At 42.9% G+C, this 16,991-nt stretch overlaps 1 protein-coding gene across 1 annotated transcript in view; it reads right to left on the bottom strand.

Moving 5' to 3' along the window:
- LOC117378365 (pogo transposable element with ZNF domain) overlaps window positions 1–16,991 on the bottom strand; it is a 38,652-nt gene that overhangs the window by 12,526 nt on the left and 9,135 nt on the right. Inside the window, exons 9-17 of the mRNA XM_055225243.1 lie at window positions 14,361–14,740; window positions 12,183–12,322; window positions 10,816–10,916; window positions 5,034–5,180; window positions 4,611–4,745; window positions 2,137–2,211; window positions 1,963–2,042; window positions 1,614–1,745; window positions 489–548 (exon numbers count right to left, since the gene is read on the bottom strand). Of these exons, the coding sequence (XP_055081218.1) occupies window positions 489–548; window positions 1,614–1,745; window positions 1,963–2,042; window positions 2,137–2,211; window positions 4,611–4,745; window positions 5,034–5,180; window positions 10,816–10,916; window positions 12,183–12,322; window positions 14,361–14,740 (1,250 nt within the window). The remainder of the gene's footprint in view (window positions 1–488; window positions 549–1,613; window positions 1,746–1,962; window positions 2,043–2,136; window positions 2,212–4,610; window positions 4,746–5,033; window positions 5,181–10,815; window positions 10,917–12,182; window positions 12,323–14,360; window positions 14,741–16,991) is intronic.

Here is a 16,991-nt window from a genome sequence, read left to right as displayed (position 1 = left end):
CTACATTATTCCGTTACATTATTATTATTATTATTATTATACACAGTGTTATCTTCATTTTAGATGTCAAAAAGTATTTGCGGCTCCCAGTGATTTATTTTACGTGGAAAGTGGGTCCAAATGGCTCTTTGCGTGTTACAGGTTGCCGACCCCTGCTCTATTTCCTTCTTTATCTTAAAAACTGCATCATATCCATTTCATGATGCGCAAAATGATCATTCAAAATCAAAACTAGTGAATTCTTCAGAGCAGAATCTTTCCCCACGTCTGTCTCACTTTTACGTTTACAGCTAGAGAGCGCCCCCCAGGGGCCGTTATCCAGTAAAATTCCATAAATAAGCCGCACTGCTGTATAAGCCGCAGGGTTCAAAGCGTGGAAAAAAAGTAGCGGCATCTAATCCGAAATTTACGGTAATATTGCAGCTTTAAATGAGAGAGTGAACAGGTATCGATTGAAATAGAAGAACCTGATTTGTGGATGAGTTTACCTGGGACAGGAAGTGAAGACACTGGGGTACAGAAGCTGCTTCCTGTTTGCAGAGTGGTTGCTGTGGAAACAATGTTTGTTTGTTTTTTTAAATCTCATGTTACTGTAAATTAAAGCAAGATGTTGCAGGTGAATATGAAAAAATCTTAAATTTAGACATCTTAATTTAAAACTTCTTCTGTAGTTGTAGCTGAGGTAATGTTTTCATAGAAGGCATTTTAACATGACATGTGTAAAAACGGCCAAAATTGACAAATTCTGGAACATTCAAAACAGAAACTTGAAAAGAGCCAGGTTTAAATTTGTCGCTTCATGGATTTTAGATCTTATTTAGTATTTGATTATACTAAATTCCACTGAAAAAATGCTTAAAAATTCAGATTTCACCAATTTTTTTTTGTTAAAACTTTAATAAATCAGAAATGGAATTAGATATCAACAAATCCTTCTGTATGTTTGGTGTATCTTATTAAGTACAAGATTGGAAAGTGTATGGTGTATGACGTTACAATATTCCACATAACTCAATGGCTGCAAGTTCATTAAAGTAAATATTAAAAGTAGACTTATTCTGCACAATCAACACTCTTGAAGTTGTTTCTGAAGTAGTTCGTGCATGTTTGAGCAATCTATAATCGACCCACCATCGATATATGCCCACTGCTCTGTATTTGTACTCATTCTCCAATTTTATTTTCTTAATTGGTGATACTCGTAGGAGTGTGACGTAGTCATTTTGGTACAAATGGAAGAAAAATCTCCAGCTCGCTAGTGTGATGTGCAGCTATCCACTGGAGGGGCTGACAGCATGTGATGCTTCGTTGTGATGATGTTTACAGCGATGTAAGGTCAGAGCGGACTTGTTTCTTTATTAAGTCGTTTAAATCAATATTGTACGGTGGCATAGAACTGCCATTCTGGCAAATCATGAATTTACATGATAGTATCACATAAAACTGTTGGCTAATTCTAGCTAGCTTATGAGTGTATTGTTATTTGAGAGTTTAATAGTACAAATGAGCTCATCTGTTCAGTCAAGTCAGTTCTTTATGGTCAGACTGTGTTAAAACAAAGCTCAGATTAAAGTCGAACTTGACTTAGTTAGATATTAGAGCATAAATAGTACTTGATCATGTGGTTGGCGTAGGCTCTGCAGCAGCAGGTCTGATATCTGCAGCGAGAGCATGAGACTGTGGAGGGAAAGTGGCTCCGGAAGTCCTGTACCTGAGACAGGCACTCCACACAGAGAGATTCAGAGCTGGAACAAATAAATGTACAATAAAGTAAAAATATATATAAATATATATGCAGTAAAGTACTACCAATACTCCTACACATACAGAGACCAAAACGGGCAGTTGAGGAGAGGAGCAGATGGAACAGAGGAGGAGAGGGTCAGAGCAGCAGATGATGCAGTGGAGAGGGTCAGATGGAGCAGAGGAGAGGGGGAAGTCAGAGGTCACCTGAGTAGTTACCTGTCTAGATGAGCCAGCAGCTGCCCCAGACTCTGCACAGCTTTCCTCTTACAGACCTTCCTCTGAACTCTGCACTCAGTCTGAAACAGAGATGTGTTTACACAATTATAACATGTTTAACAAACACTCAGCAAGGAAAACACATGATACAATACAAAAAAAAGAGAGACTGACGTAAGCGAGAGCAGTACTGGGCTTAGCCTGCATTGAAGAGTCAGAACAAACAGCCTGGAATGTCCTCACAGTCACCTGCAAAACATAACAAATCCATCCATCAATCCATCCTCTGCATCATCTGACCCTCTCCTCGTCTGACCAGGGGTCCAGACTAAGAATTTGAGTGTGGTGCACCTTTTCATTTGGGTGTACCAGAACATGATTTACACTTACAATAAGGGCTAAATAAATAACTTGGGTAGTTTATTTTACCCAGATATATAATTCATATAATTTACTTTAATAAGTGTATAGTAACATATTAATTTAAAGAAATGACTCATTTTTTGTTCAAAGTTATTTATGTAATGAACATTAAGAATTTACATTTTCATCAAGTTAAAACAGAATGAGTTATGCCTATATGTTTAATCAATAAAAAGCTATTAAATAAAAACTGACTTCAAAGGTTGTGTTTTTAAAGATCTTTACTGTTCACTATACTAAGTGAAGAGCAAGTCTTCTTCCATTTTTAATGTCTTTTATGTCTAGTTTTATTTTCCTTTTCACCTCGCGCAAAAGCAGCTTAATTTAAGTAACTAAACACAATGTAGAGGATCTACAGGTTTGATGCTATTTAAAGGCAAATACACCATCTCATTCACAAATACAAAAGCCACTTTCAGAGCATTTAGAACTACCCTTCCGACATTAATATGAGCAAAAATAGCACCGAGGAACGAACCCTCACTGTACAGTGGTACTTTGAATCACATGGGTCAAATTCAGAAACCCAGTGGTGTTACAGAGATGCCCCAAGAGTAAATGCCATTAAAGGAGTAATAAGTCATTTTCAAAGACAGGGGGCAGTATGTGATCTCCTGAGACCTGACTAGTCCCGATTTCTTCCTGTGGGGCTATCTTAAAGACTAAACCTTGTGAATAAACCTCAGACAATAAACGACTTAAAACGTAATATAAAGGATCAAATACGAGCCATAAGCCCGGAAATGCTTTCAAATGTTATGCAAAGTGTGTTGGATAGGGCTATTCAGTGTAAAACCGAAAATGGTGGACACATTATTTTTAAACAGTAGGTCATTTTTTCTTCCCCTAGTTAAGAAGTGATTCAGTTCAAGTGTAAGTGAACAATTATAACCATATATATGTAGTTATGCATGTATATGTAGATGAAAGAGCTCTGGTGAATAGAGCGTTTAGCTCTATTCACCAGAGCGTGACCTGAGCGTATTGGCCTCAGCATCTTGCACTGGTTTTAGCGCTCTGTACAGAAGTGAGGGGGGACGGGCAAGCAAGTGAATTAATGCTTTTACTAATAGTTATAGCAATGCTGGGGTGCTAATAGCTAATGGGTGATTTCACCCATTAGGGGCTTGAATAACTATGGTAAGTAGGTAAGGTAAGTACTCAGGCACACTGGAAAGTTAGCGTAGCACAATAGACCTAGCCTACAATCAGTTTTTAGTTTCAGTGTAGTTAGCTACTACATGCTACTACATACTACTAGCATACAAACCCTGTCAGGTGCACTGATGTTACATAAATTTTGGTACAAAACACACAGCGATAGGGACTGTGGACAGAGGCAAATGTTTTGCAGCCCCTCGCCTCCACCTGTCCTCACTCCTCCATGCAGTTATTACATCCATAAACTCACAACAGAGCGTATCACAGTAGAACTCCTATCTGCTTCACTGTTTAAGAGCTATTTCATGCCGTAGGTCTTATTTTCTCCGCTAAAGTGTTAGCAATGCTGCGCAACATAAACACACAGTGCCACATTATGACGCCACCGGGCCGTGGCTCAGTTTGGTTGTGCAGGTGTGAGTGCGGGTCATACAATGTTACGCAAATGTGCTTGAGCACAGCACAGTTCAAAGGCCTAATGTGTTGCATATTCTTTAAACCGTGTTAGTAATGAGAATTGAATACAGACTACAGGATGTGATGAGGATCTGTAAGGTGCACTGGTGCACCCAAGAAAAATTTTTAGTCGCCTTGTCATTAGCTCTTGCCCCTCTCCTCTGCCCCTCTCCTCTGCCCCTCTCCTCTGCCCCTCTCCTCTGCCCCTCTCCTCTGCCCCTCTCCTCTGCCCCTCTCCTCTGCCCCTCTCCTCTGCCCCTCTCCTCTGCCCCTCTCCTCTGCCCCTCTCCTCTGCCCCTCTCCTCTGCCCCTCTCCTCTGCCCCTCTCCTCTGCCCCGCTCTTCACCTCCTCTGCTCCATCTGACCCGCTCTTCACCTCCTCTGCTCCATCTGACCCGCTCTTCACCTCCTCTGCTCCATCTGACCCGCTCTTCACCTCCTCTGCTCCATCTGACCCGCTCTTCACCTCCTCTGCTCCATCTGACCCGCTCTTCACCTCCTCTGCTCCATCTGACCCTCTCCTCCACTCCTCTCCTTTGCTCTTGTTGACCTCTCCTCTGCTCCTCTGGGTGACACAGGAGCATGGGGGGCATCAGGTGTAGTCTCACCGTGGTCCCTGGTCTTAGCCCGCTGAGCTGGTCCGGTCTCACATGAGTGTCGTGCAGCAGGTCCTGATGTTCCTGACGATCTTTCATGGAGAGAAAATGGAGTCTACATTTGTCACAGCTGTAGACCTGCTTCCTCTGAAACAAAACAAATTGTTGAGTCCTGGTTTAGTCCCGGTTCCATCCCAGTGCGGTCCCGGTTGTTGTCCCGGTTGTTGTCCTTAGTTCAAACCCTAGTTTAATACGCGGTTTAGTCCTGGGTTAGTCCTGGTTTAATACTGGTCCAGTCCTGGTTTTGTACCAGTTTAATCCCAGTTTATAGTGTCCAGTCCAGTCCTGATTCAGTCCTGGTTTAAACCATGGTTTAGTACCCGGTCTAGTCCTGGTTTAGACCTAGTTTAATCCCGGTTTAGTACTGGTTCAGACCTGGTGCCGGGCCACATGTTGCTGGTAGGGGTGGTCTGCCTTGAACACTCTGAGGCAGTAGTGACACAGGAACTGTTTGGTATCAACGTGAACCTCTTCAAAATGTCGCCATGTCCGGATGAAGAACGAGGAGCGAAACCCACACAACTGAAACAGAGACACCATTTTAGACACAACTGAAAGAGAGCAGCCATTTTAGACACAGCTAATGTAAATTCCCAAAAACACGAGGATCTTATTGTAGAGATTTTTATTCAGCCACCATCTTGACACACAGGTAAAAACTCCCAGAACCGCGCCTCTCCTGAGGTCTCGCGACAGAACACAAACTCACATGGGAAGTTAACAATCTCCCTCTCTCTTTAAAGAAAAATAAATTAAAAGCATATTTTAAGTGTGCTTTGGTAAGTTAACACCCTTATTTCAGAACAATAACTGCACACAAAAGTATTAGTGGCATAATGGCATAACAGTTTTTTTGGTTTAACAAAAAAAATTAAAAACAATTACAATAACCACAAACCCTCATCTAGAGCCTTGAAAAGCATAAGGGATGAGGCTCCCTTTTTAGTGAGACAGTTGGCAAGCTGTGACTTAGCCTCTGACCAACGGACCTCTTTTATTTTCTTAGATTGTAAAAGCTCCTTGATGCTGCTTATTTCTAGCCTGAGCCTCTTCTCTGTGACCTGCTTAGTAGACTTAAGTGCATCAAAAAGTGAATGGTTGTCGGTAACACAGATAAGGGGAAGAGCATTCAAGCTTGCATTTCCAGTAGTGAGCTCAGAGAACAGTGTAGCCAGAAACATTGCATTGTCTATACCATCTGACATGGCAAGGGTTTCTCTTGCCAGAGTGCTTCTCACCACACGTCTGATCTTCTTAGACTGCCAAAACAGAGGGGAAAACTTGCCATCTTTACCCATGAGTGCAATCAAAACTCCTCCCTGTGTGCCACCATCTGGAAGATTGCCAAGAGAAGCATCACTGAAGACAACTAGACTCAAATCAGCATTGTTTCCTAAGTGCTGAAACTTAAGTGTGACCTTCTCTGACTTAAGTCTACGGATCACTTTGTTCACTTCATGAATAGACTGGACAGTAGCCTTTTTAATGTTGGATGCTAGGCTACATGTGTCAAACATTACATCTGGCCTTGTTTGTTTAGCAACCCACAAGATCTGTCCTATTTTGGACCTGAGCTGCTCTGTCTCTGTTTCGTTTAAGAGAGCATCCCTCTGCACAGCCCGGGCGGCCTGTAAATGGACTGGTTGCAGATTTTGTACGTAATTGTGCTGATGAACTAATACTTTATGACCAACTGTGGTAATGTCCATCCCCACATAAGAAAAACTCTCATGTTCTTCACGGCCTACATGAAAGGTAGATTTAAGTACAGGAATCACATTTGTTACAAAGTGCTCGGATCCTGCCCAAAGAAAATCATCTACATGACATGCCAGTAAACCTGTGACCTCAGAATGGTCATTCAGCCAATAGAACACTGCAGGATCAACCTGAGACATTTTACCACCAGTGTTCAGCATCAGTTCTTTAACCTTGTTGTACCAGTAGAGGGAGGCATCTGCAAGTCCATACACACATTTCTTTAGTTTCCACAGTACACCGTCCACACCCACTTCAGGTGGGGGTCGAATGTAAATGTCTCTCGAGAGTTCCATACCCTGCAAGAAGGCAGATTTAATGTCCATAGAGTGAACCTTCCACTTGTTTTGACTGGCAACAGCTAACAGCAATCTAAGTGACTCAGATGCACATGTGGGAGAGTCTTTCTGCAAACTCTGAATATTTACCTCTTCAAAACCTCTTGCTACAAGCCGTGCCTTTGGGACAATACCATTTGGCGTTTCTTTTAGTGTACAGACCCATCTAGTAGATACACATTTTTGACCTCTATCTGTGACTTCCTCAAAAACATTATTGTTTTGCCAATTCTCGATTTCTTGCTGTTTAGCACCATCAAAAGAAATATCTTTAGTAATAAGAACATCATTGTCCACATTTTCAGACTCAATGTCAAGGTTGTCAACATGTGACATGTCTAATGCTTGCTTTTGCCCCTCACTGCCATCTGGCTCAAGATATTGCACATTGTACCAATCTTTGTACTGCCCTTTTGCTTTCCCTGCTCTGCTTAAGACTCTGGCAGTGTACTGAACACCATCTTCTCTGTTAGTAAATGTGACTTTCTGCCCTGTTTTCAGTTTTAAATCAGAAGTTGCATAACGATCTGTTTCAGGAGGTGTAACATTAATTTGTCTGGGGTTTTCTGTCATTTCACTTTCACTGTTGTCATTGATTTGTTCTTCTTCTTCACCTCTTTGTTCACCATCTGAACTTTCTGACCCATCAATCGTCACTGTGTTTTTATTTTCTTTGTTGTTTTCAGGAGTAGTGTGCAATATCTGTTTCTCTGCATCTTGTGCATTCACTTTACTCAATCTGGACTGGTGCACACGTACAAGGATCCCCCCATGTCTGATAAACACCACAGACCCATCCTGACCAATAACTACACCTGGACCTTTCCACTCTGTACTGTCTGCTCGTTTATAGTACACTCTGTCTCCTGTCTCATACTTGTCATCTGTAGGCCTAAGCTGCTTGCGTAGTGCCCTCCTTATTCTTTCTGAGCATTCCACCTCTGTGAAAGCTCTCCTAGAGGCATGTAGTGCCGCTATGTGCTGCCCTACTCTGGTGCTCATAGTTGTGCCCTCTAGAGCAGGTGGCTTATCAACCAAAACAGAAGGGAGATTAGGATTTTGACCAAATACTAGCTGATGTGGGCTGTAACCATGCACATTGATCATACTGTTCTTAGCCATAAGGGCCCAGTCTAAAGCAATTTGCCAACCACACCCATTTTCCTTTTTCACCTTCATGAGGATCTCAGTCAGTGTCATGTTGTGTCTCTCCAACAACCCGTTGCTCCAGGGACTGTATCCTGCTGTAGTCTTTATTTCAATGTTGAAGTTTTCTGCCATGTCTCGTATCTCCTCATTGTTGAACTCTCCGCCATTGTCAGTGTAGATCCGTTTTGGGGCTCCATGGACGCTTATCCACGAGTGAATGAAAGAGTTAACAATCTCCGACGGCTTCTTGGTCCTCACAATGTTTCCAGCGCTGAAGTGTGTGAAATGGTCGATGATGTGGAGGTACCATACACCAGGTTCCAGCTCATGTAGATCCATTGCCACTGTCTCATTGTACTCTGAGGCTAAAGGCAAACCAACAGCAGGCTTGGGCTTGGTTCTGCTGTATCTTTGACATATTTCACAGTCACGAATGATTTCTTGCAGGATGACTGGACAGTCTTGATCAGTATTTCCAGAGCTGTGTATGAGCTTCTGCAGCCTCTCTGCAGAGGCATGGCCAAACTGCTTGTGAAGTTTCAGGAGAACTTTATGCTTTTCTTTTATGGACATGTCTGCAGTAACAACCAGAACATCATTGTCATTACAGCTCACTTCTGCATTTACATCTCTAATGTCCACACAATAGTGCCCTGAGCTAGTGAGCTCCAGAGGCACAGGCCGCTTGAACATGATAACTCTGTCATTCTCCATGTCTAAAACAGTTCCTGCTCTCTTCAGAGACATTTTGCTCAATAAGAGAGGAATATCAGCAGGAACTACTTCAGTTTCAATGTGGCACTTTGTAGGTCCTATTTTGGCTGGGAGTTTCACTTTTCTGTTGGAGTACACAACTTGGCCATCTCCAAATCTAAATGGTTTGTGGCTGGGAGATTCCGTTTGCATCAGTTTGTTTTTTTGTCTTTTGGTAAGATCCTTCACGTAACTGTCCAGCCACTTTTGACCACACACAGTACGTGTACAAGCCGTGTCAATGATGGCAGAGCCCAATGACTCAGTTAAGAAGATCTCCGAGTCAGTCATAGCTTTAGTAAACAGGGTAATGTTACACTCCTCCACATTTTCATCTTCAGTCAACTTAACTTCATTCCTCCGGTGAGGACAGTCTTTCGCCCAATGGTACGTGCTCTGACAAATGGCGCATCTCGTTCGCCTGCCGTATTTGTCCAGTGGATTGGTGCCTTGCTGTGGCCGCTGGCGCTGATGTGCGCCCTGTGATGGGTCACTACGTCTGGATTTTCCGGTCGGTTTTTGCTCCGTGAAAAACGCTGTATCTTGATTTTCGTTGTTGTTCGTTCCACCTGTTGTCTTTCCACCAAAGATCCGTTTTAACGCTGACTTCATAGATACAAAAGTGAGCTCAGTGCACGCAGTAAGCGCGAGTTGTCTGTTTTTCTCCTCCAGACACGCCGTGTCCAGGAGCTTGAAGGCAAGTACAGCGTCAGGCAGAGTCATGTTGTACTTTTTCATTCGGTTGTATCTCTGCTCAAAGTCAATGATATAATCCGCCATGGACACCGCACTGTCTTTTGTTATCGAGTCAAAATAAGAGTACGCTTCGTAAGCGCGGTCTTTTTCTTCTCTCAAAAACACCGCATCCAATTTTGCCTCCGCGGATATTTCCAACGCTGTTTCTCGGGCTCTCCCTTCGAGCCCAAGTGCCACCGCGAGCGCCTGCTTTTTCTCGTCCAGCTCCGTAACAAGTCTCCAGATACTAACTTCATTTTTCCAACACTCGTAAGGCCTGGCTTCGTCAAACTTCGGCGGTACTCTGTAATTGGTAACCATCCTCTGCTACCATGTAAATTCCCAAAAACACGAGGATCTTATTGTAGAGAAATTTTTATTCAGCCACCATCTTGACACACAGGTAAAAACTCCCAGAACCGCGCCTCTCCTGAGGTCTCGCGACAGAACACAAACTCACATGGGAAGTTAACAGCTAAAACAGCAGACATTTTAGACAACATAAACAGAGTAGCCATTTTAGACACAGCTGAAACAGAGACAGACGCCATTTTAAACACAACGGAAACAGAGAGACACCATTTTAGACACAAAATTTTAGACGTGACTGAAACACAGGCACCAGTTTAGACATAACTGAAATAGAGAGGACATTTTAGACACAACTGAAACAGAGCAGACATTTCAAGACTGCAGTCCATTTTGAGGAACAAGAATTTGAGCAGTAAGAATTCTTGGAGAGTTTGTAAATGAACAAATATTGCATCTGGCCTGGCTCCCACTGCTGTGATTACACCCGTCCAACATTGGCCTAGAGATTGGCCAAATCTAAGAGCAGAATTACGTTTTGGGCAGAGACAAAGATGAAGTGCCCAGAAAAAACAAACAAACACATAGATGTACGTGGCTTATTTGATGAGAAATACGGATTATTTTGTTTGTGAAAAATGTGGGGGGAAGATGTCTGTGCTTTACTCTCAACTGGATTTAACTAGACAGATTGATAAATGTGTAAAACTAAATTCAGAGAGCTACATATATCGATCCAGGATAAACCAGGTTACACTAAAATCTGGACTACATGATAAAATAATCCACTTGTTTGTAGAGGTCTAAACTACAGACAGCTTTTACATAGAATAAGAACCTATGGAGACACAGGGGCATTTAATTTATCTCACAAAGGAGATTACCCAAAGGACTGCAAACTTGTCACTTGTCATTTGCAATCATTCAAATATTGATTCAATCTTGAAGCATGGTCATAAAAAACAGTTACATATTCTACCTGCCATCACCTGACAGCACCCCCAGGTAGAAAATGCAGCAACAGCTATATTCTAAGTAGTATTAGTATTATAGTGGCAGCAAGAGCAGTGGTAATAGTAGCTATAAAAGTAGTAGTATTACACACTAGTACTTACCTCACAGGCATAGGGCATCTCTCCAGGCTTGTGTGTACTCTTCATGTGCAGCAGGAGCGAGATTTCAGTTTCAAAGTCACGTTCGCAGATCTGACAAACCACTAAAAACAAAAACTTATAAACACATTTTTGATTGATTTTAAAAATGTGACATAAAATGTCATTCTACAACAGAGACAGAAACTTATCTAAGAATGCAGATGTGTGACCTGGTTTATTGTTAGCATGCTAGTTGTAGTAGTTTTAACATCATGGCAAAACGTGAAAAGTAGGGGTGTAAACGATTCACGATGCAGGACCCACGATCTGAATCATCACGATTTACCACAACACAACTATCGTGGTAAATCGATACGAGTATTCATTATAGCCTTGTTTCCATTGGCACGCTTCGCTTGGGGGCACCTTGGAGCGGGTCTGATTGGTGTGGCTCCCTGTAGCCAAATGCTGAAAAGCCTCAAGAGCCTCCTCAATCTCTGCCTCCATGTCAAGCTCGTGTGGTGTGTGTCTGGCGACTCTGATGTCAGTGTCAGGAACATGCTGATGAGGTCAGGTAAGGGTCAAGCTAAGGAAAGTGACATTTTTGACAGTGCCTTCTAATACTACAGATTATAAAACTTTATTTTAATTCTTAATGATTGAACTGTGTATCGTAGCTTTTACACAGTACATATAGTAATAATTTAGAATCGTTACACCCCTAGTGAAAAGTGCTTATAAATTCATTGCAGTGAATAATTAGGATGCTAAGAATGCATAAGGTGAGGAAGTGAGGTATAACACTGGACCATTGCAAACTGTTTAACAACGAACTAGTTCTGTTTTTTACATTTTTAAGTAAAAATAAGGTACGACTGTAAATATATATTTTTTTCAATACAGCCTAGTGTTGTCAGAAATATCAAAAATCAGATACTAACAGATTCTAATAGGTACAAAGTACCAAAAAATACACATGACAAAAATTAACCTTTCCTGAATAGCTTTATAATGATGTCTCTCTGTATCTTTCACAAGTATAAGACACAGACTAGTATACACCCATGGATCACTATGAACCTACTGAACACTGAGGGATTACACAGATATAAGGACACATGAGAATAGAAAACAAAGCACTGCCATTTAATGTTGAAAATCAAATTACTGTCTGAAAAATTACAGTTTTTTCAGTATTATCATAATATCTGAATTGATATGGTGTCTATTTGTTAGTATCGAAATCCAGTCTGAAATTTTTGTATAATGACATCTCTACTACTACCTCAAAAAGTGTTGAAATTCTTCCTCACACAGACCTGGGTGAAGGAGACAGCTGATAGAGCATAAATATGAGAGTGAGTATAGAGTTTTTACAGTGAACAGACCTGTGGAGGTGGAGCTGTTAGGACCATGCACAGCCTCCAGGTGGTGCTGCAGTTTGTACAGAGGGACGATCTGACGCAAACAGTGATGGCAAGAGAACTCCCCGCGATCCGTCACGTGATCGATCATGTGATTCATCAACCTACAACAGAAATGGTTTAGCCCCCGGTTTAGGCCCATTTTAGCCCCGGTTTAGGCCCATTTTAGTCCTGCTTTAGCCATTGGTTTGGCCCTTGGTTTAGTCACATTTCAGTCCTGGTTTAGTCACATTTCAGTCCTGGTTTAGCCCCCGGTTTAGACCCTGGTTTGGGCTCTGGTTTAGCCCCCGGTTTAGCCCCATTTTAGTCTTGGTTTATCCCCTGATTTATCCCCATTTTAGTCCAGGTTTAGCCCTGATTTAGCCCCTAGTTAGTCCCTGGTTTTGCTCCATTTTAGTCCTGGTTTAGCCCCTGGTTTAGCCCCTGGTGTAGCCCCTGGTTTAGCCCCTGGTTTAGCCCCTGGTTTAGCCCCTGGTTTAGCCCCTGGTTTAGTCCTAGTTCAGCCCCATTTTAGTCCTGGTTTAGCCCCTGGTTTAGGCCCATTTTAGTCCTGGTTTAGGCCCATTTTAGTCCTGGTTTAGGCCCATTTTAGTCCTGCTTTAGCCCCTGGTTTGGCCCTTGGTTTAGTCACATTTCAGTCCTGGTTTAGACCCTGGTTTAGACCCTGGTTTAGACCCCGGTTTAGACACATTTTAGTCCCGGTTTAGCCCCCGGTTTAGTCCCATTTCAGTCTTGGTTTAGCCCCTGATTTATCCCCATTTTAGTCCAGGTTTAGCCCTGATTTAGCCCCTGATTTAGCCCCTGGTCTAGCCCCTGGTCTAGCCCCTGGTCTAGCCCCTGGTCTAGCCCCTGGTCTAGCCCCTGGTCTAGCCCCTGGTCTAGCCCCTAGTCTAGCCCCTAGTCTAGCCCCTAGTTAGTCCCTGGTTTTGCCCCCGGTTTAGCCCCATTTCAGTCTTGGTTTAGCCCCTGATTTATCCCCATTTTAGTCCAGGTTTAGCCCTGATTTAGCCCCTGGTCTAGCCCCTAGTTAGTCCCTGGTTTGGCCCATTTTAGTCCTGCTTTAGCCCCTGGTTTGGCCCTTGGTTTAGTCACATTTCAGTCCTGGTTTAGCCCCCAGTTTAGACCCTGGTTTGGGCTTTAGTTTAGCTCCCGGTTTAGACACATTTTAGTCCCGGTTTAGCCCCCGGTTTAGCCCCTGGTTTAGCCACTGGTTTAGCCCCATTTTAGTCTTGGTTTAGCCCCTGGTTTAGCCCCTGGTTTAGCCCCTGGTTTAGCCCCTGGTTTAGCCCCTGGTTTAGCCCCTGGTTTAGCCCCTGGTTTAGCCCCTGGTTTAGCCCCTGGTTTAGCCCCTGGTTTAGTCCCTGGTTTAGTCCCTGGTTTAGTCCTAGTTTAGCCCCTGGTTTAGCCCCATTTTAGTCCTGGTTTAGCCCCTGGTTTGGCCCATTTTAGTCCTGCTTTAGCCCCTGGTTTGGCCCTTGGTTTAGCCCCAGGTTTAGACCCTGTTTTTTTGGGGCTCTGGTTTAGCCCCCGGTTTAGCCCCGCGTTGAAGACCCCGGTGAAGACCCCGGTTTAGTCCCATTTTAGCCCCGGTTTAGCCCCATTTTAGTCCTGGTTCAGTCCCTGGTTCAGCCACCGGCTGAGCCCCCAGTTGAGCCCCCGGTTGAGCCCCCGGTTGAGCCCTCTGTCCCTTTGTAGCTGCAGCAGTAGTGAAAGTACTATCAGCAGTATTAGTAATAACAGCAGAAGTGAAAGTACATTTAGTGTTAGTAAAAGTACTCACAGTAGCAATGATAGCTCACAGTAGCAGTAGTAATGATAGCTCCAGTATTTGTAGTAGTAGTAGTAGCAGTACTTGAAGCAGTAGGAATATGTAATGACTAGTGTTGCTACCACTAAAACTCTGTGTACTTTTACTACTACTATCAGCTGTACTAATAATAACAGTAGTAGTTAAAGAACTGGCAATAGCAGTAGTACTAGCAGCTGCAGTATTTATAGTAATAGTAGCAGAAGTAGTTGCAGCGGCAGTACTGTCAGCAGTATTAATCACGACAATAAAAGTAAAAGTACTGACAGTAGCAGTAGTAGCAGCAGTATTAGTAATGGCAGTAGTAATATTAAAAGTACATGTAGTATTTCTACCTGACATTGTTGCGTAGTGTCTTGGGGCAGTGCAGGCAGCGGTACGTGCGGAGCTGTCGTCTCTGCACTCCCATGTGTCCCTCTGAGCTGCCATAGTAAAAATCCTCAAGGGGAATCACCAGCCGCCCCTGAGCACCCCCCACAGACACTCCAGCACCACTGCACCTGTCTGAGGGGGAGGAGGAAGCAGAGCTCACATGTGCAAAGGGGTGGAGCCTCGACACAGCTGAGTTCACCTGTGCAGAGGGGCGGAGTTTCGTCTTGACAGGCGTCGGAGAGGGGCGGGGTCTCGACACACCCAGGCTTGCAGAACGGGGTGGGCGAGGCTCAGACAGGAATTGACCTGGTGCTCTCAGGGGCTTTTGTAAAAGGCTTTTACGCTGAAAAGGACAGGAAACAGAATTCAAACCAAATCGAAGTTTTATTTCCTGTATTCTGTTGAAGAGGGGGGTATTTTACTTCTATGGCGTATTTACTACTAACACATAACATGTCTAGATCACCATGTTACCTTTTATTGTATTGAAACTGTTATATTTGCTAAAAACAACATATAAACATGTTTCATAAGTTTCACTTTTGTTTTTGACGCTCTGGTTCCTCCCTCACTGCTCTCTGCGCTGTCACTCCCCCTTCAGAGTGACTCACAACACAATCAGCTGCATCCCACTAACGAAACTACTGCAGATCGCATCAGGTTTGTCAAGTTGTGATTTATATTTAAATAATAAGATTTGGTTCAAAGTGACAAAAAATATGTAAACTACAGGGCTAGCAGTTTTGTATGGGAAGATATTTTGGAGGAAATTATGGTTAAAAAAAAAAAAGCATCCTTTGTGATTTGATAATTGTGTTTATTTAAATTGTGCTTTTGATTCAATTGTGATTAATCTTACAGTCCTATTGAAACGTGAATGAGGAGAACACTACATTAGAACATCAATTAAAGCCCCACCGTGGGACATTTCCTCACATTAGCAAAGAATTAAAGCCCCACTGTGGGACATTTAATCACATTAGCACTGTTAACTTCCCATGGGATATGATGTACTGTCGTGATATCCCGCATGAGTGGTGTTTCACAGCAGAGGATGGTTTTCAATTACAGAGTACAGCTGAAGTTTGACGAAGCCAGGCCATACGACTACTGGAAAAATGAAATTAGTATAGGGAGACTTGTTACGGAGCTGGACAAAAAAGCAAGCCCTTGGTGGTGGCACTTGGGCTCGAATGGAGACTCAGAGTAACGCTGTTGGACCATACCATTGAACACGGACAATGGTATGAAAATGTTACTTGCAAAACTGGATGCGGTGTTTCTGAGAAGAAAAAGAAAGCACTACAGAGCATACTCTTAGTTTGGCTCGATAACAAAAGACAGTGCAGTGTCCATGGCAGACTATATAATTAACTTTGTTGTACTTTTTCATTCAGTTGTATCTCCGCTCAAAGTGCCTGATGCTGTGCTTGCCTTCAATATTCTAGACACGCATGCCTGGAAGAGAAAAGCAGACAGCTTGCACTGAATGTGTGTACTGAGCTGACTTTTGTGTTTGTGTTAAAATCTTTGGTGGAAAAACGACAGGTAGAACAGCAACGAAATTCAGGATGCAGTGTTCTTCACAGAGCAAAGACAGACTGGAAAATTCAGACGTAATGTAGTACGTAGTAGTAGCCACAGGAAGGCACCAATTCACTCAAAAAATACGCAACTGAACGAAATGCGCCATTTGTCAGAGCATATACCATATGGGCTTAAGATTGTCCTCATCAGAGGGATGAAGTTGGATGAAGATGAAAATGTGGAAGAGTGTAATATCACCGCATTTACTAAAGTAGCTGTGACTGACTCAGAAATCTTCCTAATGGAGTCCTTGGAATCTGCCATCATTGACAAGGCTTGTACACGTACTCTGTGTGTCAAAAATGCAAAAGTGGTTGGAGAGTTACATGAAGAATCTTACCAAAAGACAAATTAACAAATAGTTGCAAACGGAATCTTCAAGCTGCCAACCATTTAAACTAGGAGATGGACAAGTTGTGTACTCCAACAGAAAAGTGAAGCTAACAACGAAAATAGGACAAACAAAGTCCTACATTGAAACTGAAATGGTCCCTGTTGATATTCTTCTCTTGTTGAGAAAAATGACACTGAAGAGAGCAGGAACTGTTGTAGACATGGAGAATGACTGAGTTATCATGTTCAAGCAGTCTGTGGCTCTGGAGCTCACTAAATTGGGACACTATTGTGTGATTAGAGATGTAAATGCAGAAGTGAGCTGTAATGACAACGATGTCCTGGTTGTCACTGCAGAGATGTCCATAAAAGAAAAGTGTAAAGTTCTCCTGAAACTTCACAAACAGTTTGGTCACACCTCTGCAGACAGGCTGCCAAAGCTCATCCACAGCTCTGGAAAAAGTGATCAGAGATACAGTAGGACAAAGCGCCAGCTTGCTGTTGGTTTGCCTTTAGCCTTGGAGTACAATGAGACAGTGGCAATGGATCTACATGAGCTGGAACCTGGCGTATGATACCTCCACATCATTGACAACTTCAGATTTTGGTTCTCCTGTTTCCAGCACTGTCTGAGATTAACTTTTTCATTCACTCATCAATAAGTGTCCATGCAG

This window comes from Periophthalmus magnuspinnatus, chromosome 11 (genome assembly GCF_009829125.3).
Source record: "Periophthalmus magnuspinnatus isolate fPerMag1 chromosome 11, fPerMag1.2.pri, whole genome shotgun sequence".
NCBI lineage: Eukaryota > Metazoa > Chordata > Actinopteri > Gobiiformes > Gobiidae > Periophthalmus > Periophthalmus magnuspinnatus.
Note: the sequence above shows the minus strand (reverse complement) of the source record. Positions and strands in the feature narration are given on the sequence as shown.